At 44.7% G+C, this 26,260-nt stretch overlaps 1 protein-coding gene across 1 annotated transcript in view; it reads right to left on the bottom strand.

Annotated features, from left to right (window-relative positions):
* LOC112826383 (cilia- and flagella-associated protein 337-like) overlaps positions 1–26,020 on the bottom strand; it is a 42,424-nt gene extending 16,404 nt beyond the window's left edge. Inside the window, 10 exon segments of the mRNA XM_025874513.1 lie at positions 3,273–3,438; positions 5,763–5,822; positions 7,327–7,372; positions 8,055–8,109; positions 9,034–9,113; positions 9,182–9,288; positions 13,160–13,262; positions 17,089–17,240; positions 24,371–24,476; positions 25,785–26,020. Of these exon segments, the coding sequence (XP_025730298.1) occupies positions 3,273–3,438; positions 5,763–5,822; positions 7,327–7,372; positions 8,055–8,109; positions 9,034–9,113; positions 9,182–9,288; positions 13,160–13,262; positions 17,089–17,240; positions 24,371–24,476; positions 25,785–26,020 (1,111 nt within the window).
* Positions 26,021–26,260: the final 240 nt, after the last annotated feature.

Here is a 26,260-nt window from a genome sequence, read left to right on the forward strand (position 1 = left end):
GGAAAGAAAGAAAGAAAGAAAGAAAGAAAGAAAGAAAGAAAGAAAGAGAGAAAGAAAGAAAGAAAGAAAGAAAGAAAGAAAGAAAGAAAGAAAGAAAGAAAGAAAGAAAGAAAGGAAGAAAGAAAGAAAGAAAAGAAAAGAACAAATGTTAGCAAGGATGTGTAGAAATGGGGACCTTGTGCATTACTGGTGGGAATGCAAACTGGGCAGCCACTGTGGAGAACAGTATGGAGGGTCCTCAAAAAAATAAAAAATAAAACTACCACATGATCGAGCAATTCCACTTCTGGCTATATATCTCCAAATCACTGAAAAGCAGAGCCTTGAAGGAATATTGTACACCTATGTTCATAGCAACATTATTCACAATAGCTAAAATGTGGAAGCAACCCGAGTCGCTACTGATGGGGAAACAGATAAGCAAATGGTGGTATATCCACACACGGTGGAATATTATTCAGCCTTAAAAAGGAAGTAAATTCTTTAACATGCTACAACATGGATGAAACTTGAGAACATTATGCTAAGTGAAATAAGCCAGTCACAAAAAGAAAAATACTGTATGATTCCACTTACATGAAGGACTTAGAGTAGTCAAATCATGAAGACAGAGGTGTAATGGTGGTTGCACAGGCTGCAGAGAGGGGAGAATGGGGAGTTGGTGTTTAGCAAGGACAGAGTTTTAGGTGGGGATGATGAAAGGTTCTGCAGTTGGGCAGTGGTGATGGTTCATGGCCACATACATGTATCTAATACCATTGCATTGTACATTTTGCCGTGTGTATTTTACCACGATAAACACAGAAGGAGGAGGAGGGGGTGGGGGGAGGGGAGTAGGAAGAGGAGGGGAATGGGGAGGGGAGGCGGCGGGAGGGCAAAGAAAAAGCCTTAGCCTCTCAGTGTGCCCACTGCTTTCCTGGATTTTAGCCTGGTTGAAATCTCTGTCTCTCTCTTTCACTGTCAAATTCTTTCTCTTCGATGTCAAGAAGATGTGACAATCCCCAATATAAGGAAGACCGAAGCTAAAATGTGGAAAAGTCAGCAGAAAGAATTTGTTTTCAGCTCATTTGGCTTGGCTTACACCATTGCCTTTCTCTCTTAGCTCCCCTCTCTACTAAAGATGACTTCAGAAGAAGTCTGGATAGTTTTCCAAATAAGATGGTGACCTCTTAACCAATCCCATGTGAAAAAGACCCCTGGGTTCTGGTTTGACCTTCAAGAAGAGCCAATACTACTCTTTCCTGGAAGGGCAGGGAACTTTCACATAGTTTCATCTCATTTGTGCAGTGTAGAGATGTGAATTATTGGTAGCTACGGCTGGCTTTGCATTTGGGGAGCAGAAAAGGAGTTTCTCAAAGCCAGCAGTCGCATAACTTTAAGCAACAAATGCTGCTGCAAAGAGGGTTTTAAATTAGAGCTGCTAGCTAAAAGGTCAACATTGCATTCTTGGCCAGTAACTTTATTTTCTTTTTAATGGCAATGAAAATAATCATTTAGAAGGAAATGCCACCACTTTTTCTCCAAAGATTTTTAAAAGTCTTAGGCACTGGCAGAAAGAGCCTCATAGAAGAATCTTTTTTATGTTATAGTAAAAGGGGTAGGAAGAGACTAGATAACAAAGCTACAGGTAAGAATTTCTTTTTAATCTGATGTTCAGTTTCTAGCCACTGCCTTCCAGAGTGTCTCTCAAGCACAGCAGTCCAGAGGCTGATTGCATTGCTTTACCATTCTTTTATCTGCTGGGCATGGAAATCTTGTGTCTGAATTTAGACTGTGAACCCTTTGAAGGCAGCATCAAGCCTCACATCTTTCTCTAGTCTTTTCTATGTATCTCCCTCAGGGTTATGCCCAGAGGAATGGCTCAAAGATATTCTCTGATCAAATGAGTCATTAGAGCTCTTCCTTGGCTAATAAGTTATCAGATGCTTCAGGCAGGGGATTGCAGGGTGGGGTTCTCTGAGGGTTTGCTGGCTGGGTTTCAGGAGATGCAAGAACTCCCTGGCTTTAGGTAAAATCACCAGTGCCCTGTGTCTCCCTATTGGGGCTCCATGGGTATGAGGTAGTGGGTCTCTTGGCTGTTCACAGATGAGTGTCTACAGACTGCCACTTGGGAAGGATGAGCCTGGACTCTGGAGGTAGGGCAAGAAGTGGTAGGAAGCCTTTGGCTGTGGGTTCCCATGGTTTTCCATCCAGCACAGCCAGCCATGAATGAAGCTGACAGATAAGTGCTTTTCAAAGGGTTCATGACCTGGAGGGAGAGGGGTGTGTTTACCAGCCCCAACACCTAGCACTGGGCCTGGCACATAGCAGGAACTCAACAACGTGTTTTGAATGAAGACATGAATGAACAGGCCCATGATCACATTAGCAGACAGAGAGGGTCTTGAAGAAATGGAACCAGGGCAGAAAAATTAGGGAGAATGGGGTGGGAGGGTGGAGAAAAGTTTTGCAATAAGATATACAAGTAATACGGGTGCCTGGGTGGCTCAGTCAGTTGAGTGTCTGACTCTTGGTTTCAGCTCAGGTCATGAACTCAGGGTCCTGGGATAGAGCCCCACATCAGGCTCCATGCTCAGTGGGGAGTCTGCTGGAGATCTCTGTCTCCCCCTGTGCCCTGCCCCGCTTGTGTACACTCTCTAAATACATAAATAAAATCTTTATATATAATAAACAAATCTTTATGTATATTTATATGTATTATAAAATATTTATAATACTTTGTATTACACACAAGTAACAAGGATTGACCCATGTGGCAGAGCGTAGAGGGTCACGGGCAATGTGAGGACTCTGGGACCCTAGGGGCCACCTGAGGGGGCTGATGGAGAGGATGGCATAAAACCCGAGGGCACATAGCTGAGTAACACATCAGAAGATAATGTTTGAGGTGGGTTGGGAGAGCAGTCTTGCTAGCTGGGCAAAAGGAGCCTGTAAGACAGAGGGGCAAAATCAGCACTATAACAAAGCCCAAGGGGCTCAACAGGGGAGAGAGTCCTTTAGGTGGACAGTGGATGAGAAAAGGCTCCTGGAGGTGGTGGGTTGGTCTGAGACAGCTTCTGATGGATGAGTGCCTGGGGACGTGGACTGAGCTAGCTGAACTCTTAAACTCCTTCCCAGCTTTGGGAATCTCCAGCTGACAGGTTAAACCTGAAACCAGGCTAATCCCTTCTAACCGGGAAGCTGTCCAGAACTGAGAACTCTTTAGGACGTGCCAGGAATCCAAGCCTGCTGGGGCCTGTGCAGAGCAGCTGTGGAGCCTACCCCTCACCTACTTTTTCTGTCTTCTGCACCATCAGAGGGGCTGGAAGTATTCAGCTTGCAGTATATGTGGCCTGGGATGACATTCCAAATGATGACCTCCCCATCGTAACTGGAGGTGGCAAGAAGAAAAGGTGGGCGTTGAGCCACACAGAGGATGTCCTCCTTGTGCCCATGGTTCTGAGAAAGAGAGAGATGGAGAGGGACAGGGTAAGAAGTCAAATCCCCAATCACACCCAGCTAGCTCCCCTTCATCTGATGCCTACCTAAGACAGAGGCTGCAGATGGGTTCCTCCTGTGCTTGCCCACATCGAAGACTCACCTGGAACCTTGTGGCCCAGCCCCAAGGATCAGGGCATCCCTCCGTGCAGGGGTCTGTGTACAGTTGAGCCAGAGAGGTGCTGCCTCTCCTTGGGTCAGTTGTATTACCTTCCCCAGGGAAGTGATACTCCTAGGAGCCTCCCGACCTCCCCATAGTGCTGGCAAGCTTAGTATTTGCAAGGAGGCCTATTTGGGGCTGAAATGTTGATGGCAATGGGATAATGGAAACCAGTTCTGGCCAAGGTGGTTTGGCTTCCCAACAACTCAGGTCTAAATTCCAGAGTGTGCTGTCCCTTTACTTGATTCCGACAGGGCTCCCATATGCAGCTTATACATGTGATTAGGAACTGAGATCACCTACTCTCCTCAAGAGGAGGATTTGGATATGGATCCTTAAGAAAGAGGGGAAACAAAAATGAAGTTGTTGTGCCACCATCCTTTCAACTTTCTCTCTGGAGTGCAGTTTCCATGTGAAGAGAATTGGCTTCTTTGGGCACTGTAAAGACATTTTGTTCTCCCTTTCCCTCACCTACTTCCCGCAGAGTGCCCCTTGAGGACCCGTCTGTGTCATCTAAGTTGTCTCTTCTGCCAGAAAGTGGCTGGGAAGATGATGGTATAAGACAGTTGGAAAAGAGAAGACAGTTGGAAAAGAGAAGGTCAATGGCTCCCTCTTTCCCACAGTCTTCTGCCAAATCCTGCCGCCTGCTGTGATTTGTGACCATGTAGGTCTGGGATCTTCCTCCCGTGGCCCTCCACTGCCTGCACAGTGAGGCGTACATGCCTTAGCAGGACTGTCAAGCTCTAACTTAACTTGCCAACCTCATTTCCCTCCTCAAACTTTTCATAACCCTCCAAACAACATGTTTTCATGCTTCCTCACTTGGCTCATGCTTTCCCCCTTCGCTTTATCTAGATTGCTTTCCTTACCTTGGCCTTCTGGAAAAATCCTAGCAATCTTTTGATATCCTGTGTGATGTTAGAGCAAAGTTAGTACTTTCCACCTCTGGGCTTCTCCAGCATCCTATACATTATTATATCATCTGTCACATAGTAGAATTTTTATTTCCTTAGTTTATCTCCTCACTAGTCTTTGAGATTCTAGGCCAGGAATCACATTTTATTCACGTTGTATCTTCTGGACCTATCCACTAAGCATGACACTATGAAAGTGCACAAAAATAGGTGTTGAGTGAATTAATAGTTGAATGAATAAATATTTGAATGAACTAACACTTTGCTGACTTGCATGATGCCCATCCTTGCCATCACTTCCAGGGCATTTTCTGCATAACTTTGTTCTTTCACTCAGTAATCACTAATCTGTAAAGCCCAGGAAGGCAGAGATCATGAGATGACCATTTTGCTCATCATTTCATCTTCAGTGAATAAAGCACTTGGCCCACAATAGGCATTTGGCATATGCTAGTTGAATGAAAACAAAGTAATTGGGCATTGCTATAAATTGGACACTGGGCTAGGTCCTGAGAATACCATGGTGAAGACAGATAAGGTCTGGCTTCATGGGGTTTGTATTCTAGTGACTTGTACCTTTTGGAATATTTATGGGGGTATAAGGTTGGGTTGAACCATGGCAGTTGATGTTGGGGCACAGTAACTTTCTTTCTTAGCACTTGTCTTTTATTGTCTTGGCATCCACGCAATTTTGAGGAAGAATATTCAACCGTGGGAAGCTGTAGAAAATTGGGGGGGGCGGCATTTTGCTAATAAGAATCACAAGAAGCCCCCTGCTTATGGGCCCCCAACAAGTCACAGGGCAGGAATGTCATCTCTTAGGATCCCTGGCTGCCGAAGGATGACACAGTAATTGCATATAATTTTGCATGCCAAGCAGAATCAGGAAGTAGATGCTTCTTGGAGGAAAGTTACACCCACCACATCTTGGGCTGCTATTCCTGCACTACATGAGTCCTGGCTGAGCTCACAGAGAGCTGCATGGATTGGTTTCTGTGGCCCCATGCCCCCGTCTGAACACAAGGCCATCCCTCTTCCTGGAAGGGAAGCAGCTGCTTGGCTCTCAGTGCTCCTGGCTCTACCTGGACACTTCATGAATGCTGCCACAGCAGAGGCAGGCCCAGGAGAGTCAGGGTGAGCCTCTGAATGAAGGGTATCCTCATCATGTGCCACTGTTTGGGTCGAGAGCCAGACAGTGGACCGGGGCTCACCAGGTCATCCTGCCAGTGTGGCTGTGGCTTCCAGAAGTGATGAAAGTCACATGGTGCATCCTGTGTGCAAAGCCAAAGAGGAGATGTTGTACAAGCAGTAAAATGAGCTGCCAACACACTCACAACTTCAGAGAGAAGGTGTTGGCACACTTTATAACCTTACCCCTCACCCCACCAGTGATGTAAATTTTCAAAATGTCAAAGCAAATTCCCCTAGTGCTAGTGGGAATAAAAAGCAATCCACTTCTGACGTTTGGGTGATTGCATTTCAACAAATCATATGTCAACTGACAAACTCTGCTTGGATGGTCTACATAGCTTCGCCTTCATAATAAGACCCATAGCTGTTGCATGTGTTAAAACATAAGCCTTCAGCTCAGGAACCTATAATACCAAAGGACGGATTCAACGCCAGGGCTTCTCAGGTAGTCATCTTTCAAATCATCTGGGGATGCAAGGCTTAGGCTATGAAATATGGCACACCTTCAAATGAATAAAGAACTTACAATGTTTAAAGACCGTCAGAAATCCATGACCATCCAGCATAACAAGCAGGGGAAATAAAATGTCACAGGTAGATTTAAAACTTAGTTTCAGTCAGCATTTTCAGCTTCCCCTGCCTCTGAATCCCTTCCCTATCTCTAAGCCATAACAAAAAGAATTTTTTTTTCCCTATAGAGTTGCTTATGGATGGCATTTCATCTCCTCTTTCCACTTAGGGAGGGACCAGGGCATAAAGACAAGGTGGGAGGAAGAAGGGAGAAAGTAAAAGGCTGGACAGTTGATAGAGAGGTTAACCCTCAGTTAGGGATGAGGGTATGTGAGATACAGCTGAAGCCCCTGCATCCTGGGGAGGAGAGCGCACGCCAGCCTGTATAAGGGGTAAGACCAAGAGGCAAGGTGTGGAGAACTAAGCGTTCCAGGCACGGTCTGCTTTGGATTTCCAAGGATGCCCTCTCTGCCTCTGATAGCTCTTCTAGCTAACACTTTGTGGTATTGCGATTTATGATAAGAAATAGATATTTGGTCTTGGTCCCCATTTTTGGCAGATAGCTCCTAAAAGCTTTGGAATTTCTTAAGTGATGAGAGCGTGAGAGGTGTCTGAAGTTGGGGAGCAAGAAGGGCGGGCTTGTGGGACCTGTGATCCCACAACCTGTGGGACCTGATGCCATCTCTGGGTAGATGGTGTCAGGATTGAGCTGAATTATAAGACACCAGCTGGTGTCAGAGAGTTGCTTGTTGATGTGGGAACCACGCCCCTCCCAGAATTGGGTGCAGTGATTACACTTCTTCCCATAAAAGAGAACTAGAGGGAAGAGACTGAAACAAACAAACAAACAAAAAAAAAAAAAAACAAAAACAAAGTAGAAAAGGTTTTTTAAAGGGAGAAAGGGAGGGAGGGAGGAAATTCTTCTGTCTATATCATGGCTTGTCTTGTACTAGGGAGAAGAAGCATGAAGAAAATTACTACAAATGTTTTTAGTGGGAAAAGAATCCATGGGTGGGGTGAGGATAGCAATCTGAAGCAGGGTTTTGAATACCTAATTTTGTACATTTCACTTACAAAATACGCATTTATTCTCTTGTCCCATCCAACAGCTATGATATACCTAGAACAGTAAAAGCGTAGTACATTTCAATACTTAAGCTTATTGTCTCTTTAATTTTTGCCTGCAGTCAAGACTGTGGTTTAATTTTGCCATGTCTATGTGATAAATGGAGAGAGCCAGAGCATTCTATCTTATGAAGAACACGATAAAATGTGATCGGATAAATTAGGGTCAGTGTTTTCACTGGTGCTTAAGGGATCTATAACTTTTAAGATCTACAGATGCTGCTCCATGAGCAGCTGCCCTCCTGAGGGTTACTCGATCCTAAGAGCATGGTTGAACCATGGAGGCAAGGGCACAAACAGAAACTGATCAGGAATTGTTTTTACCCTTAGTGTTCAGGAGAGAATTTATGGGATTTTTATTCTTTGACTTGTGGGTGCTGAATTTCATTACTCTAGCAATCTAGTCTGTGCTTTATTCCTTAAGAAAGCATTTGGTGGAAAGATACAGTGCTCCCTATCTCTACCTCTAAGCAGTTATTGAAATGGGCAGAGAATTGCTTCCAATATTCTAGAAGAGCCTAGTTGCCTAAATTACCATCAGGGAGCAAATGGGAGCCTTGAAAATTCTTTGACACATTTCCTTCTGGAAAATTCCCTTCACTGTCTTGGTGTCCTCCTCCAGAATAGATTTTGTATCAAAAAGATGCCTCTCTATAGCCAAGCTGACTATAACTCACTTATGTTGGTTCATTTCCAAGTAGGTACAATCACAGACTTCATTTTCCTTTTCATCTAGAAAGATCACAATATCAAAGTATATTAGACATTTTTCTTTACATTTTCTTTACTTAGACTTTTCTTTACATTCTCCTTTTCTTTTCTTTATTGGTTCTTGAAATCAGCTTGAACATATTGACTCAACTGAACTGATGACTGGGGAGAACTTCAGTACTGACTTTCTAGTTTTTAGACCATAAATAGCTATCTTTCAAGGCACCACAGCACTGTTGGTTTCCGGCTACACTCATTGCCCTAAAAGGCTGGCCCTGCCTTTGCTCAGCTCTGGGAAGAGGCTCACAGAGTCCTGTCTGCTGACAGGACCCTTCACGGTGCCCGGCACTTGCTGCGCGAGTGAGTGAACAGTGAATGCATGCAGGTCAAAAGCAGACCTGGGAATCACAAACTCATTACCCTGAGTGATTTTTGTCTTTTTTTACTTCGACTTCATTTATATTCTCTGATAGTTGAAAACTGTCTTGCCTCTTCTCTCCCTCATACAAAGGTGACAGGCCAGAATTGTGGAAATTCTACCAAGATCAGGCACACCACGTGAACAAGTGGAAGAAAGTTGCCTTGGGGAAAAAAATCACAATAATGCACAAAACAGACTAGCTTTTAGTTTGTCCATCTAGAGTTTGACTTATATGATGTTTAAAATGTCTAGAAAAAGTTAAGCTCGTTCAAGAACTCAGATAAATAGACCAGGTAATAAAGGACCGAGTGACGAGGCTTGGCTGGGAGCACATACATTTATGTAAAGTATGGCTCTCCACAATAGAAGTTTAGAGTCATTGGTAAAACGAAGTGCCAGGGAAAAAGGATGTAGGACTGTTGCATGCATTCTAGACTCTGTCTCATTTGTTTCATCTACACTGACAACAAATGCCCAATCTCGCATCATTATTTGATGGGGACCCTTGGTAGGAAGTGACTTGCCGTGTTGCAGTGTGTGCAAACAATGTCCGTTGCTGTAGCTCCATATTTTCAGACAGCCGTCTCTGCCCCCGGTGATTAGCCTAGGAAACAGTCTCCTGTCAGGAAATCATGTCAGGGATCTCACTGCCTAATGGTTGAAGATATACACCTTCTTCCACTGATGTCAAAGGTCAGACATGTGATTCCAGCATTTCCATGAGCCCCAATGAATCCAGACAACAGCCTTCCTGTTTCAAAGTCCCACACTTTTACCACCTGTATCAGGAAGTTGAAAAAAAAAGGTGACCCAGAGATTACGGTTATCAAATTAAAGGGAATTTGCATTTAGAAGTCTAGTGTCTTGGATATGAGAGATGAAAATTTACCCTGAAAGTATCCATCTGTACATCCAATGCAAGTTGGCTTACCCCAATGTATTCATCTGCTGGGGCTGCACAACAAGATACCACAGAATGGAGAACCTAAACAACGGACACTTAGTTTCTCACAGTTCTGGAGGCTGGAGGTCCAAGATCAAGTTGCTGGCAAGTTTGGTTTCTTTTGAGATGCCTCTTCTTGGCTCACAAATGGCCACCTTCTTGTTGTGTCCTCACATGGTCTTTTCCCCACACGTGCACACTCAGGGTCTCTCTATGTGTCCAAATTTCCTCTTGTTATAGAGACACCAGTCAGGTTGGATCAGGGCCCACCCTAACATCCTCCTTTTAATTTAATCCCCTCTTTAAAGGCTCTGTCTCCAAATACAGTCACAATCTTAGGACTTCCACATACGAATTTGGGGGGAACACAAGTTATCCTGTAACACTCAGTGAGAAGATTAAAAAATTTAGAAATCTTTGGATAAAAATCTCCTGACTACGTAGGCTCAAAGAATAGGTGTGATTGAATTTTGAGCAGCAAAATTTATTCAGCACCAAGACAAAGCTGAGTGAGGAAGACGGCCTGTTTGGCGGGGAAGAACATATCTTCTAAACCCTCAGCTTTAAGATTTTGCTCAGTCCAGCTAGTTCCAGTCTTGAAATTGCTTTCTTTCAGCCCCATCCCTTGAGCAACCTTTGAATGAGAATCATCTGTAAAGGGAGTGGAGTGGCATCTCTCGTGACTTCGGATAAGTAAGTGCCTACACTAAGGAGAACATCCTCTGCGGCAGGCTTTCTGGAGCTTGCACCCAAAGGCAGTGACAGTGTGGGAGGAGAAATGCTTGAGGACACCACTCTTTCCCTGAACTACTGAATGTTCCTTTTAGTCTTTTACTTTGTAAAAGAGGCTGCTCCATCGACATAGAGAAACTTCCAGATCTCCAATCCAGAAACCAGAAGGCATCGCCCCACTGTTGTTGATTTCAAATACCTGAGACCAGATTTTTCATAGTGTACACTTCGCTTCCTTCCCCACTGTCCTCGCACAATGTCTGGGTTCGTGGGGGTGTCTAGAGCTCAGGTGCATCTATTTGTTCTCCTCCATATTGCAATAGACCCTTAGCATTACTGGGTTTTACTTTAGTTATCCCAACCTTTGCAAACCTCCCCAAATTTCACAGCATGCAGTGATTTGTAATATGGTTGAGGTCCAGAATTGAATGGGGTACCAGTTGGCATGGAAGAATGAGCAGAAGGGCCCGGAGTGGGGCAGATAGCCCCAGATGGACACCCAAAGGAAACATCCTCTCTGTGGACCTGTCTTCCCATTAAGTGATTAAACAGTCACACATTTGTTTCCATAAAAAGAAATTCCCCCAAGAATGCCACAGGCTACTGCAGGTAATGAAAGGGAAAAGTTTGAAGTGAGCAATTGAAGTATCTTTAAAAATGACCTTAGGGTTCTATTTATAGAACCAAGAAAAGTCTAAACGTGCTATTTATACTTTTTAGGTGCATTTTGTAGAGGGGATTTCGTGCCCTAGCAGGGCTCCCCTAAGAACTTCCTTGCCCCAAGCAATTCTTCCTTTTGAAGTTCCCATTCAATTTAACATATTAAAATGCAATGATATCCCCAAATGAAATATAATCTTGCTATTAAATTTTAAAATATTTACAAAATATTTCTAGTTTTAAGCTTTGTTGAAAAATTATTCACTATTCTTAAAAAATAAACTTCCATATTACATATAACTGGATGTGTGGATGTGGATGTGTGTAAGTTGCAGTTCCTATGTCACACATTGTAAACATTTAATTGAGTATTTATTAGTTTACATGGTGCCATTTTCAAGCATTTTCAGAGGCATTGAAAGTTGGTGGTCCCTAGCACTCTGCTAAGCAACTCGAAGAATAAAATGTGGTATAGTGGTATTAATAACTTCAGGCATCATGAAGATCTTGGGCTACATTCTCTCCTCCACAAATATAGACTGCAATGTGGCTTAGATGCTGTGGATCGTGACAGTGGGCATGTGTTATAAAGATTTCACACAGATCTGCAAGGTGAGCAAATACGCAAATCAATAACTCAATTCAGTAAGTATCCAAGAGTTTATTACCAGCGTGTACCTAATACAGTAAGAGTTGAGAGTATTTATATTCCAATTCAACATCTCCTTACCACCCACAGGCAGGGAAGATATGCATATCAAAAGTAATGCTATTGAAGGAGGCTGACTGTGTTAGCATAGAATTAGGAGCCCAAATGCTAATGGAGCCTGTCATTCTGCCTGGATGTGGGAGTGATCTAGAAACTTTTCTTGGAGGAGCTGATATCCAGAATTGTGCATTGAAGAATAAGAAGGGTTTTGACAGATTAAGAAGGAAGAAGAGGGAAACACAGATGAGCTGCTTGTTGCCCTAAGTGCCTACTGAATAATTAGAGACACAAGGTTCACCAGTATGAAACAAAGCAGGACAAGTGAGAACTGAATCCAGCACCACATGGGAGGCACCATTTTGGGTGGTCAGGAAGAGGGAGGTGCCTGTATGAGTCCAAAGCCATGAAGACAAGATTTGTGGAAGAGATAGCACTTGAGTTGGACCTTGAAGGATTGCTGAGGTATGTAAGAGAAGAGCAGGAAGCAGGAAATTCCAGGGTGGAGATGGGAAAAAGTTGAACAGCACCAAGAACAGGCCTGTGCAGGATGCTGAGACCAGAAGGTTGGTGTCCTTGGAGTCACAGGTGATTCTGATAAATCTGGAGGAAAAATGCTTCTTTATAAGTATGAGCCCAAATGATACAGGAATCTACCTTCTTTGAGATGATTTGAGACTGAGTCATCATAAAAATTTTTTGATCAACAGACCAAATAATCTATTTCTTTCAATACTTAATAAAACCATGGTGATGACTAATCTCTAGAGCAGGGACCGGCAAGAACATATGCAAAGACAACTGAGTCTCACTGGGAGTGAAGCCGAAGTGAGTGTGAACATGAAGAGGACAGGTCCAGACAGTAGTGCCCACCGGGCTTGAAAACCTAAACACAGGGTGTGCCAGGCAATGGCAGGAAGAAGGAAAGAGGGTGTAGCCAGATGGCCTAGGGCACTGGCTTGTGATGCCAGAGCCTACCAGTGATTCAGAAAGTGACTGACCTGATAATTTAGGAGATTTCAGAACACTTGAGTATCTTGAGTGTACTTGGGATGTGGCCCCCACCCCACCCCCCACCCCCCGGCCCAGTTAGCTCAAGGACAGAAGTACATGAGTTAGGAGATGTGTTCTCTGCTCTCGCTCCTTATTCAAAGAGCACTGGTTATGTCCCCTCCTGTGGACCAAACACTGTGTCACTCATCTAGGAGGGGGCCAGCATGATCCTGGCGAGCCCTAGTGAAAGGGGAAATGGACGTGGAATGCTCCATACCCTCAGCTCCAGACTAGGATTACAAGGTAGGTAACAGGGTGGTATTAATTGTCCTACACCATCATGAAATAATACCATTCCTTAGTACCGGATGGGCCTTCCAAAGAGCTCACACTAGAAGCCCCTGGGGAAACTGTGAGCTCTTCCATCCCGCTTTCAAAGAAGGGTGTCCAAACAATACTTGATAAATACTAGAGTTGAAGAATTCTAGTAGAATTCTTAACCTCCAGGGACAGAATGTTCTCAGAACATTCTGCTCGGCTCTAAGGCGAGGACGTTGGGGCTGGGCCCACACTCACAAATACATCATTGCTAAAGAAAGCAAGAGTTGATACTTACAGATGCTTCAAAGCAGTTGACCACCTGCCAGAAGGCCGGATTGTAGCGGTAGCACACCACGGGTTCTTGGTGGGAGACCACCAGGTAAGGCTCCGGCGGAGATCTTGCTCATGAAAAACAGAAAGGATGATAACCTGAACCGAATGTATGACATGGATACTGTGGATGAGGCATCTATTGCTTTATTAAGAAAAGTTAAGAGGACAGGGGTGCCTGGGTGGCTCAGTCGGTTAAGCTTACGACTCTTGGTTTCGGTTCAGGTCATGATCTCAGGGTCATGAGATTGAGGCTCCCTACCCCACCCCCTCCTGGGCTTCAGGCTCAGCATGGAGTCTGCTCAAGATTCTCTCTCTCTCCCTCTCCCTCCCCCTCTGCCCCTCCTCCTGCACTCACGTGCTCTCTCTCTCTCTCTCTCTCTCTTTCAAATAAAGAAAGAAAGAAAAATCGTTAAAGAAAAAAAGGTTAAGAGGATAAAAATGGGTGTGTGACTTTGGGCAAGTTGTTTAACTGCTGAAAACTCTAACTTTCTTATCTCTTAAACGGGGATAATGGTAGCTAGGGTTGTTTTGAGGATTCGATGAGAAAACCTCTATAATGTCCTTCCCACAGACCCCCACATAGCATAATTGGCATTCAGTGAGCATGATACTGCCTGTCTCCTATTTAGGGCAGGAGGAGTGCGATTTCGTATGACTACACAGTGGACCTTCTTCCCTATGTGTTGACATCTTCCCTCACAAACAAACACAAACTGTATCATCCCATCCCGAGTCTTCAAGCCTGGAAGGCTGTGTTTCTCATTCACAGCAGGGACAGGACCCTGCAAAGTGCCTCCCACGGGCACCCTGGGCCCAAGGGTGCCCCTGTGTACTCGGGCATTGCCCCAGGTGCCCCCTCTTCGAGGGCAGCGCCCAGAAGGGATAGCTCTAGGAGTTATGCAATCCAATCGCTTTGCGCTCCTTTCCTCATCTGTAAAATGGAACACTTTATAGAAATTTTGTGAGGAGTAAGTGAGGAAAGGGATGTCAAATGTCTGGAGAAGCCTGGTGAGTGGAAGACACTTAATAAATGAATGTTGGTTCTCAGTCCCACCGCTCTGTCCCCTCTTTTGACGGTCCCTCCAGTGCTTGGCCCCAAAGCTGGGCCGCTAATAAAGGTTCAGGGGATCTGGAACCTCCAACTTAGCGCCAGATGATTCCCAGTGGGTGGAATCCTTTTCAAGGAAGGCAGAAGGATGATGAGCACTTTACCATGAATGGTCTCTGGACTGCTCTGAGGGGAAGTCTGGCCTGTAGGGGAGGAGGAAGGAAGGGTGTGGGGATAGAAAATGCTAGGCCTGGACCAGAGCCTCCTGGTGTTACCTACACCCCTTCCCCAACTCGGGGAGGGAAGTGCTGAGTCTCCCCACCTCACAGATGAGGACACTCCCAGAAGGCTGAGAAGGACCAGGTGACCTTGATTATGGTCACAAAATTCCATGCGACAGAGCAGGGACAGGCAGACTTCATCTGACACCTAAGTGTTGGCCCTAGAGATTGGGGCTGTTCTTGCCACGAGGTGGAATTTTAGTCACTTTGCTTAAAAAAAAAAAAGAAAATCAGTCCACCAGGCTGTTTTTCTACACACGGATGCCATGTCGAACAAACAGCCTTTGGACTGACCAGAGTCCCATCTTTCAGCAGGTTGCTTTGGCATCCTGAGCCGAGAGCACGCACTTGCAGGCCTGGCGGTACCACCGATGACTGGGGTCGTTCTGCCGGCGCTCCCCATCCACGCGAGCCTTTCCCAGGGCCTCAAGGGAAACATTAGGAAGGGTGGGTCTAAGCACAGGCAGCAGCCTTACGTTCTGGACTTCTCAGTAGAGTTTTGATGCTGTGAAATCTGATCACTTTTCTATAAAGTTAATTCTTGACCTGTGATTTATCACTGAACATAATAAATATATTTAAGGTTTTTCGCATACATATGTTCACAATTTTTTTTAAAGATATTATTTATTTATTTGACAGAGAGAGAGAGCACAAGCAAGGGGAAGCGGCAGAGGGGGAGAGAGAGGGAGAAGCAGGCTCCTCACTGAGCAGGGAGCCCGATGTGGGGCTCGATCCCAGGACCCTGAGATCACAACCTGAGCTGAAGGCAGACACTTAACCGACTGAGCCACCCAGGAGCCCAAACTCAATTTTTTTTTTTTTAAACCCACCTTTCGAGACGGTATGCCATCATTTTTGGCTCAAGAAATCCGGTTGCCATTATCATATAGATGGGATGTGAACCCTGCAAACCACAATATTCAGCCTAATCCTTCTCTGCCTCCTTTCCTTAGTTTTCAAATACTACGGATTTGGGATCCGTCATCTTGCTGAACAGTGAGGGGGAAAAAGTCGCAGGCTGGAAATGAGGAATGGATTTATGTCAGGGCAGCAAGTGGGGGTAACGGGGTGGGTGAATAATCATGGGCCATGTTTGAACCATGAGGCTATAGTGATGCTCCTAGTTTTAGTATGCAGAGGGTCTGAAAGTTCTCAAAGCGGAGGTGATGCGCCCTGCCAGCCCTGCCAAGACCAGGGGCAGGGGTGTGACTTAGCCCAAGGCCACTGGGCCCAGGGAGGCAGAGCCCGATCTCTCTACCGCTCACAGGTGCCTCTTAGGAGCTCTGCAGGCTTTGGAGAAGGAAGACTAGACAATGTGCCTCCCAATGTCTAGTTAAACAAACGAACAAAAAACAAACAAATTAAGCTCTCTTTCTCCTTCCACTTCTCAGACAGACTTTTGGCCTTCCAGGGGGAGGAGCACCACACTGGGAGAAGGCAGGGGGCCAGGCATCCTGGATGCCCCCTCCTCATCTCAGGAGAGAGACGTTCTAGCCCCAGCTCTGCTCCTGACTCCCTGCTTGACCTTGGGCAATTCATTCCCTTCTCCAGGCCTCTGTTTGCTCATCTGTAAAACTGCAGCATTGTACTGGATGACTTGTGGGTGCCTGGGAGGCAGGATTTAAATTCTTCAGTAAGACCAGGCCTTCTCAGCTTAGCAGAACAGGGACAGGCACTGAAGTGGACATTCATACTAAGGGGACAAACGTCTCCATGACCTCCCTGAGTGTGGAAAAGGCAACCAGGGCCCCATTTTCTTTTATTTTTTAATTTTTTTTTTTAGATTTTATTTATTTATTTGAGAGAGAGAGAGAGACAGAGATAGTGAGAGAGAGCACAAGTGGGAAGGAGAGGGAGAAGCAGGCTCCCCGCAGAGCAAGGACCCTGATACGGCACTCGATCCCAGGACCCCGGGATCATGACCTGAGCTGAAGGCAGACGCTTAACCGACTGAGCCACCCAGGTATCCCAGGCCCCCATTTTCCTAGCCATGGAGGACATGAAATGTGGCCCGGCGAAGGTGTGCCAAGGAAATCCAGGGGGACTCATTGCAGAGGAATCTGGGAGATGGGTCTTGAAGGCATTCAAACTCCCTGACACTGAGGCCCTGGGCAGGGAAAGCCCACTAGGGGACCCTCCCTAAGGACCTGTCCAGCACCGGGGCTCGTGCTGTCCCTGAATGGCTACCCTGCTGGAGGGACAAAGTCTCACATTGGGCCGCTGCTGCGGCAAGTGGCGTTGATGCTTTCAGACCGAATTGAAAGCCCCCAGGCTCTACCTTCACTAGAGAGGTAGGGCCAGTGGGTCTGTAAGGGCTCAAGAGGTAGATTCCAGATTTTCAATAATCTAAGGAGGTGGTGCTGGAGTAATTAATGGGAAATGTTCAAGGGAGCTCAGCAAATACATACTGCGAGATAAAGACATGGGGGCATATAGCTCGGGAGCTCACCCAGAGATTGAACTGTGGACGGTTCCATAGGAGGTTGCAAGCAGCTACGCTGGGCCCTGCTCTACCCTCCAGAGAGCTGAGAGCTGGGGGCCAAGAGGGTAACCTCATACCTCAGTCTTAGGTGTGGGAGTGCAGCCGTGTCAGCGGCCACACACAAGGCTCTGGAGTGGGGGAGATAGAGGCAGGCTGCGAACTCCCCCTTAATTCCACTGGCTTTGGAGGAGGCAGTAAACAAGCAGCTGTCGGTCTCTAGATCCCAGATCTGAGGGAATGAGGGAAAGAGGAATTGGAGATCTTGAACAGACTGCTTTGCTGTGTTTGCAAAGCTGTCACCTGTTGGGGGGTCTGGTTAGGACTGACCAAAATTTAAATACTGCCCCACTCCCCCCCTCACCAAAAGGGAAATGTTAAAAGGGCTTCCTTCGCCTCTGCATTTGCAAAGGAAGGAGAAAGCGGGGCCCTTTTTCCTGAGCCCCTCTGCCATGCTGAAGCTGCCCAAGGAGCGGAGATAGCTGTGGCCAAGCTACCCTGGAGCTGAGCTTCACCCCCCACCACAGGGAGTGGCCAGCGACTTCTCCACTCCGGACCATCTATCACAGTGGAGGCTTGATACCGTGGGTCTGATGTGTGCACAGAGCTACTTCTATCCCCTAGATATGTTCCCATTTCTTCATACAGTTCCTCAAAATCCACCATGGGGGAGATATTTGGAGGGTTCAGGGAACAAACCTCAGTGTGGCTATTGGTTAAGAACATGGAGGTCCAGAACCCCCCTGTGTGGGTTGGAATCCCAGCTCTACCACCTAATGGCTCTGTGGCCTTGGCCAAATTACCATACTCCCTTTCCCTCAGTTTCATCTGTAAAATAAGGAGACTAATAATAATGCCTTTCTTATAGGATTTAAAATCTTAGAGATTTTTGGGGCACGTGGGTGGCTCAGTCATTAAGCATCTGCCTCCGGCTCAGGTCATGATCCCAGGGTCCTGGGATTGAGCCCCACATCGGGCTCCCTGCTCGGCCAGAAGCCTGCTTCTCCCTCTCCCACTCCCCTCGCTTGTGTTCTTGCTCTCACTCTCTCTCTCTCTCTCTCTCTCTTAAATAAATAAATAAAAATAAAAATAAAAATAAATAAAATCTTAGAGATTTTTAAAATTAATACAAAATAGTGTTTAGTGTCGCAGCTAAGCCATAGTGTAATGGTATATGATTAGAATGATAATATTATTGTTAATCATTTATTAGGATTATTATGTAAGCCATGCCACAGCTCTTGTATTATTTTAAGGTACTGTGATCTGATGAGAGCTGCAAGGGATGGCCACATCCCTGGGGAAGAGCAGATGGGCCAAGTGTAAAACTGGGAAGATCGAATAATCACGAAGACAGCTGTCGTTTAGTAAGCTGACATGCGCCAGGCATTGTGTTAAATGCTTTCCATGCATTATTTCATTTACTCTGTTATGGGTTGAATTGTGTACCCACCCCTACTCGCCCAATTTGTATGTTGAATAACCCCCAGTATTTCAGAGTGTGCCCTTCTTTGGAAATAGGGTTGTTGCAAGCGCAATTAATTAAGAAGAGGTCAAGCTGGAGTAGGGTAGATCCCCAGACAATATGACTGGTGTCCTTGTAAGAAGGGGAAATTCAGAGACAGACACAGAGAGAGGGAGAAGACCATGTGAAGATGAAGGCAGGTGTCAAGGTGATGTTTCTATAAGCCAAAAAATGCCAAAGGCTGCCAGCAAACCACCAGAAGCTAGGACTGAGGCATGGAACAGACTCTCCTTCAGCTTCAGAAGGAACCAACCTTGCTGGCTCCTTGATTTTAGACTTCCAGCCTCTAGAACCGTGAGACATAAATTTTCATTCTTTAAGTCACCCCGTTTGAGGCATTTTGTTACAAACAAATACGACCTTAAACCAAGGTTGGGAGGTAGGCATAATCCATTGAGTTCCGGCGGGCTTCCATGACTCTGCCCTTACAGATGCAGGGAGCAGCTAAAGAGTCCTTCTCAGGCTTATCTCCCTCCAGAGCTGCACTAGAAAATCTGACTCAACTGGGTGGGATGTACTTGGATGGGGCTTCTTTCCCCTCCTCCACATCTCCTGGAAGCAAAACAGTGATCAGGAAATTTGAAGCTTTTACCCATAAGCCAGACTCTTATTTGTTTTATTTATACTGTTTATTTTCCTGAGTTCTCCCCAGTAGGTAGCAAAGTCATTTTGAAAGTTCTAGTGTGCTTTTCCATCTGTGACTTTAGGTCATGGTGTAAAAGGCAGGAAGCAATACACTCTGGGAGGTCAGTATGGGGGTGACAGCAGTGATCAGAGTAAAATAATCCCATGGAAAGGTGACCCCAAGGACTACTTATTTAAGGGGCATCTCCCACTCCTTTCTGGAGTATTGAATAGTTTGAAAATGCTCATTTTCCTGGATAGAAAGGTAACACACACAGTTTTTTATCAGTCACTTATACCACAAGGGGAATCCATTCATCTGGTAATTTCTTCTTAATTTATGCGATAATGTTACTGAAAGAGAGGAAGGGTTTTGTTTGTTTGTTTGTTTGTTTTTAAAGAGAGGAAGTTTTGATGAGGAGGAAGATGAGGTAATTCCGGAGGTTGGAGAGTGATCTTAGTTGGGGTGCTATCAAGGGACCTTTATGAGGTCTGGGAAAGGGAAAAGTAGGAAGCAACTCTTCCTACTATTGTTGAGGTTGAATCAGCAAGTTGGCGTTAAATCACCAAAGTAAAAGTAGCTACAACAAATTATCATCACTGACTTAATCTCTGGTCTGTCCAGCACCCTCCTGTCTTCTGTTAGAATTGCCTCTCTGATTGCAAGCAGTAGACAGGACAGCAAAATCTGGTCAATCTGTGTCTTCCCTTAGATTTTTCTGGCTGGAGTTGATAGTGAAGCTGGAGTTGGGTTGTGAGTTCAGACTGGGCATCAATGGTCCCAGCCATTTGGAAGGAGATAGCCTTTCTGCACTAGGAGTCAATATCAGTGTGCACCAAGGAAGTGTAGGCAGAGAGTATGGGAAAAACAGTGCCATCTTTGAACCCAGCTGTCCATGAGGCCATCTGTCTGTTGATCTGGTTTCAATAACCAATAAATTCTCCCTTTTTAGCTTAAACTACTTGAGTTATATTTTTGTCTCTTTGGCTCAAAAGAGTCTTACCTAGTAAAACTACTCTGTGATGAGCACAGTTCATACATTATCTTTTAGGAGCACAACTAATCTACAAGGTGGGTCTTTCTTCCGTTTTACAGAAGAGTGATCAATGTTCAAGAGAATTAAGTCACTGAATTCAGAAGGATTGAATACTTCTCCCTAAGTCATCTAGTTTCTGGTAGTTTCAGAGTTTAAACTCAAGTCTGTATTTCTCCAAAATGCTGTACCCCAACCCCCAAATGCACACTCTTCTGTCCACAGTGTAAAGGTGTTGCTGGGGAGTGGCCACCAAACTAAGGCATTTCCTGGTTTCCCTTCACCCAGAGTTATGAATTCAGTTGGTGGAGTGAGAGAAAGTGATGGTCATTTATGGCTGGGATTTTTAAGAAGAAGACATCCCATTGTCCTGGGATGACGAAGACTCTGAGAACCTAGGGACCTTGTATGAAGACAGCGTGGTTCTTGAATGGGAGAAAAAAAATGCCCCTCCCCAGGAGCACCAGCCTTGGGTATGCCAGCAAATAGAACTAAATTTCTATTGTCTCAACTCATGGAAGATATAGGGTTTATTTGTTACAGTGGCAAGCCGTACCTTAACTAATACACCATGCTATATTCCTTCAGGAAATAGCTTTCTTTCTATGCTAATTTCTGTTGACACAAAACAGCCCTCTTTGTAGTGTGCAATATTAAACTCACAGAAAATAACAAGTGAAAACAGAAAACCGAACCTGTCACTTTATTCTCCTTTAGGGTAATGCCAGAAACTAGCAGACTCCTGAAACGTTTCATGTGTCCCCATGATTTAGAAAAGTGAAATATTTGGGCTGAAAAATCAATTCAAAGAACGAAGACTATCTGATCAGGCATGCTAGAAATTTAGCTGTTTGGTTCCTGGTTGATTACTTTTTATTTGATAGGAATAATATATTCTGAAATAAATTACACACCATATTTCCAAGATAGGATTTCAATATATTTTAAACACATTTTGGGAAGTGATTCAATATGCCTGAATCATCACAGGCAAGATGCTAATCTTGTAATCATGATTTTAGATTGGAAGAAAATGGAGAGGCACTAGGAAAAGAAAATAGGATAGGAGACGTGTCCTCACATACAGAATTATGATTATCTGATGGTGCCAGGTTTTGAGGGAAAAAAAAGCTCATTAAAAATATGAAGTCTCCAACTTTGTGGCTTTGGAGGATACCTTAGGATAGATTCGATTTTCAAAATAAATCAAATACTGAAGTCCATGAATCTTCTCATTTTAATCAAATTTGCTTGGAGGACTGAATCGAGTTTGGGTCCTGACTGCATCACTGACTGTGATCTCAACACCTAATTTTGTGTAAAATGTCCTCATGGTTGCCATGACATGAACTCTGAGCTCACTCTACAGGAGCCATGTCGGACCCCACACACAGTGAGAGCGCAGTCTTTGAGGCTTTTCTCCCCATTGCTCACTATTGCTCTCTTTTCCATCTCATCCCCTCCATGGTTTAAAATTCCATCTAAATGCTAATGACTTCCAAATTTCTATCTCCAGCCCTGACATCTCCCCTCAACCCAGGATGACTCTACCCTACACATCCAGAACTGAGCTCCTGGTCTTAGGCTCCTCTTCCCCACCATCTGCCCTGTCTCAGTGGGCTCTGGCCCAAAGCCTTGGCATCATCTCCCTTGACTTCTCTATCTCTCCCCTCCCCCCCTTTACAAAATAACAGTTTTATTGAGATATAATTCACATCCCACAAAATTCGCATTTTTAAAGTGTACAATTCAGTGGGTTTTAGCATATTCACAGAGTTGTGCAACCATCACCGCTGTCTAACTTCAAAACATTTTCATTATTTCAGAAAGAACCCCCATACCCATTAGTGGCCACTCCCTATCCCACCTTACTGCAACCCCCCAACAATGACTAAACTAGTTTCTGTCTCTGTGGATTTGCCTATTCTGGACATTTCATATAAATGGAATCCTCCAATACATGGCCTTTTGTGACTGGCTTTCCTGTAACATAAGCTTTTTCAACACGTATTCCTGCTTCATTTCTTTTTGTTGCTGCCTAGTATTTCATTGTATGGATATACCACATTTTGTTTATCCATTTATTTGTTCATGGACACTTGAGTTATTTCTACTTTTTGGCTGTTATGAATAATGTTGCTCTGAATATTCATATGTAAGAGTTTATGTGAACGTAAGTTTCCAATTTTCTTGGGTTTAAATCTGGAAGCAGAATTGGTGGGTCATATGGTAACTCCATGGTAAGCATTTAAAGAACCGCCAAAATATTTCCCAAAGTGGCTGCACTATTTTAAATTCCCCCTAGCAAGGTATGGAGAGCTTCAATTTCTCCACATCCCTGCTAATGCTTCTTATCATCTATCTTCTGATTTTAGCCATCCTAATGGGTGTGAAGTAGTAACTCATGGTGGTTTTGTTTTGCATTTACATAATGACGAATGATGTGGAAGATCTTGTCCTGTGTTTATTGGCCATTTGAATATTTTCTTTGAGGAAATTTCTATTTAAGTCCTTTGCCCAGGATAATTGTGTTTTATTGTTGCGCATACAGATTGTTTTGTATCGTAGATGCAAGTCCTTTATCAGATGTGTGATTGGCAACATTTTCTCCCATCCTGTAGGTGGTCTGACCACTTTCTTAATGGTGTCTTCTGAGGCACAAGGTTTTAATTTTGATGACATCCAACTCATTTATTTTCTCCTTTTGTCTCTTGTGGTTTTGATGTCGTATCTAAGAAATCATTCCCTAGTCCAAGGTCATGAAGATTTACTCCTATGTTTTCTCCAGAGAATTTTGAAATTGGAGCTCTTTTTACATTTAGGTCTATTGCCTTTGAGTTAACTTTCGTATATGTGTGAAGTAAGGGATTGAAGTCCTTGATGGAGGTGTAGGCAGGTTTGCTTTCTGCTGAGGCCTTTCTCCTTGGCTTGCAGATGACCCCCTTCCTGCCATGTCTTCACATGGTTGCCCCTCCATCTAAGTGTGCTGATTTCCTCTTATTATAAGGATACCAATCATATTGGATTAGGGCCCACCAATATGACCTCATTTAACCTTAATTAATTCTTTTTTTTAAAGATTTTATTGATTTGACAGAGAGAGACACAGCGAGAGAGGGAACACAAGCAGGGGGAGTGGGAGAGGGATAAGCAGGCTTCCCGCGGAGCAGGGAGCCCAATGCGGGGCTTGATCCCAGGACCCTGGGATCATGACCTGAGCCGAAGGCAGATGCTTAACGACTGAGCCGTCCAGGTGCCCCTAACTAATTCTTTATAGGCCCTGTCTCCAGATACAGCCACATTGTAAGGTACTGGTGGTTCAGACTTCAACATATGAATTTTGAAGGGACATGATTCAGCCCATAGCATCTATAAATCATTTATTATGTGTGTAGTCAGTAAGCTGGTTTATGTATCTATGCAAAGCAATGATACTGATCTGCCTGAGGCTTCAGCATTCCTTTGATTCAGACTTCTCTAAACTCCCACCCTCCGGCCCCATGATAGTTGAGAAAGAAAGATGGATGAAATCATGAAAACTTTTCATATTCACTGGAAAAGCACACAAAATGATGGATAAAGCAAATCAATAAAATTTCTAATTTTTTTTTGGTATAAAAATAGTGCAATACAAAGGTCACAGGGCAGCTGAATTTTAGAATTGGGTAGGACCCTACGTATAAAAAAAGGTGTGAAGGCAAACAAAATGAAGGTGATGTTACCACGACCTCTACCAGGGCCAGAAGTGTTTAAATTCTAAGCCTTACAGACAACATTTCAGAAAGGGCCCACATGCCCTATGTGTATTGCAAAATAAGCACTAGTAGCAAGGGACAGTTACCTCCCCCATGTCCCCATTCCATCCCTTGCTCCCCCTCTTCATCCTCCAACACACATTCTCCCAGGGGAATCAGCACAGCATGCAAACAGGAGCTGAGATGCTTCAAGGTTTACTCATCCCAATGAAACACCAGGTATAGAAAATTCTCTAAGACACTAGCCTTCAGTTGACCACTTACCTTCTTTTTCCAAAGCAAACCCTCAAATGTAACTACCATTTGAGTATCTGCTAATGCAGAGACCTCTAGAGCTGCAAAGAGGGGAAAGAAAACACCAAACAAACACATTCTCTATCCGAAACTGTTGGGCAATGCATCCAAAACGTGAAAGGGCAAAGACCTTAATAGTGGTGTTGGTGGACATGGAAAATATTTTGTTATCCTCAGCAGATACATGGATGTAGATCATGGGAGCTGTGTGGCTTTTCAGCATACCTGTTGGTTTTCTAGAATGGAAAAAGAACAGATGAACACCAAGCAGTTTTAAGTGCTATTTCTAAATAAAAAATGCAAGACTAAACTTGGCCCGGATCTGGCAGTTCTATTCAGCCGGAGGAGGGTTATGTCTCCTTCTGAAATCACACAAGTATATATCTTGTGTGATAAAAGGACTGAAGCAAATAATACCCAGTTATAGCAGCACAACTCAGTGTGAGATGAAGCTCTGGGCTTTGTTTCTCCAACTGCTGACAATATCACTATAAAAGGAATAAACGAGGAAGAGCACAGGGTGGTGTGGGAATAGATTCTATGGCAGGTTGTTGCTTTATGCAGTTCAGAGTTAACAGTATTCAGATCTGGGGGGAATGTCTTTTTAATATAAGTTTATTTTAAGGAGTTCTGAGGGGTCACAATGCCCTCAGGGTCACAGGGCTGCCTGTGTAGGGAGAGGGTGGGGAGGTGGGGAGAAGGGAGGCAGGGCTGAGGTTGAAGGGGAGAGCCCAGTGTCATTTTATAACCACGTCACTGGAAGGTAAGCGAACTGTTCTCCATCATCAGACAAATGGGAGTCTAAGGTAATAGAAGTGGTAGAAAAATCATTTTTCTTTCTTTTTAGGCATCCAACGTTGTATTGAGAGCTATACGTGGATGACCTCATTTGTGATCTTTCTTATTACCAGAAGGGTAGGTACTCCTGTGAGCACCATTATCGAGGTGGACACTGGCGGCAACCCTTGCACAGGATCACTGGGCTAGAAGGTGACAGGGGCAGCATCCGATCCCACGTGCCCCCCGGGGCTCCTGGCACTGCCTCCGCAGCTGTCTGCTCCCGCTGAGGGGCCTGGGTCCCCTTGCAGGTCCTCCACTGTTGCCTAGTACAGAGACTCAGCGAGGAAGCTGGGCGCACCCTAGGTGACTTGCTCTTGTCCCCAAGTCCCCACTATCAGTGCACAGAAGACTACTCCCCATTTTCCACTCTCCTGCTGTCTTCAACACTGACCAACGGAAATGGCATAGGCTTTTAGAAGCAGCCCAAATTAGCCAATTCTGGCCTTACGTCCAAAAAGCTATTTACCTCCTCTAAGCTTCAGTTCCTTCATTGGTAAATGGGGCCAATGACTTGCTTATTAACCCCAAATAAAGAGTCTTTTGTGGCCACCAACAGAAGTTTCCCAGGCTGTGTGTACAGGAGATCGATTTTGGACAGGGCTTCTTAAATTAGCCTAAAAGGGAATTAGCGATCCCCTGTGTTGCTCTCATTATACTTTACTAGATCAGTGGCACTTTTGGTTGGAGAGAGAAAGAAACCTCACCCAGGCAGGTAAGGATTCCAGACTCGAATGATTCGATCCATTCCCCCTGTCAGCGGCAAGTTCTTTCTCTTACAGGATGAAAATGCCTTGACTCCTTTGCAGGTGCGAAAAACAGTTTGATCACATTCCGCCCGCCTTTGGGGCAAACTAAGGAATGCTTGTTCTCTTCTTGCCTCGACATCTTTTCTAACAGCCCTTGTCTCTTTCATCTTTTGCTTGACATTTGTTGTTCCCATAGTGCACCCTAAAAATATTCACAGGAAAACAAAACACAGCTTCTTAATACGATCAGTCAATTTTCTGACAAGTTGCTGATTTTTTAAAGGTCCTGGTTTTGCTTTCAGCGAGGACTACTTTTTTCTTTCTCTTTCACCCGCTGGTGTTACACCATGGATAGTCCGTAGGATGAAAACGGTTTCGGTAAGAACAGCAAGGCTCATTTCCCCTCCTTCTCTAGAAAGAGGCGGAAAGGTGAT

Source organism: Callorhinus ursinus, unplaced genomic scaffold (genome assembly GCF_003265705.2).
Source record: "Callorhinus ursinus isolate GAN/ISIS: 27379988/994484 unplaced genomic scaffold, GSC_fseal_2.0 scaffold7, whole genome shotgun sequence".
NCBI classification, from domain to species: domain Eukaryota; kingdom Metazoa; phylum Chordata; class Mammalia; order Carnivora; family Otariidae; genus Callorhinus; species Callorhinus ursinus.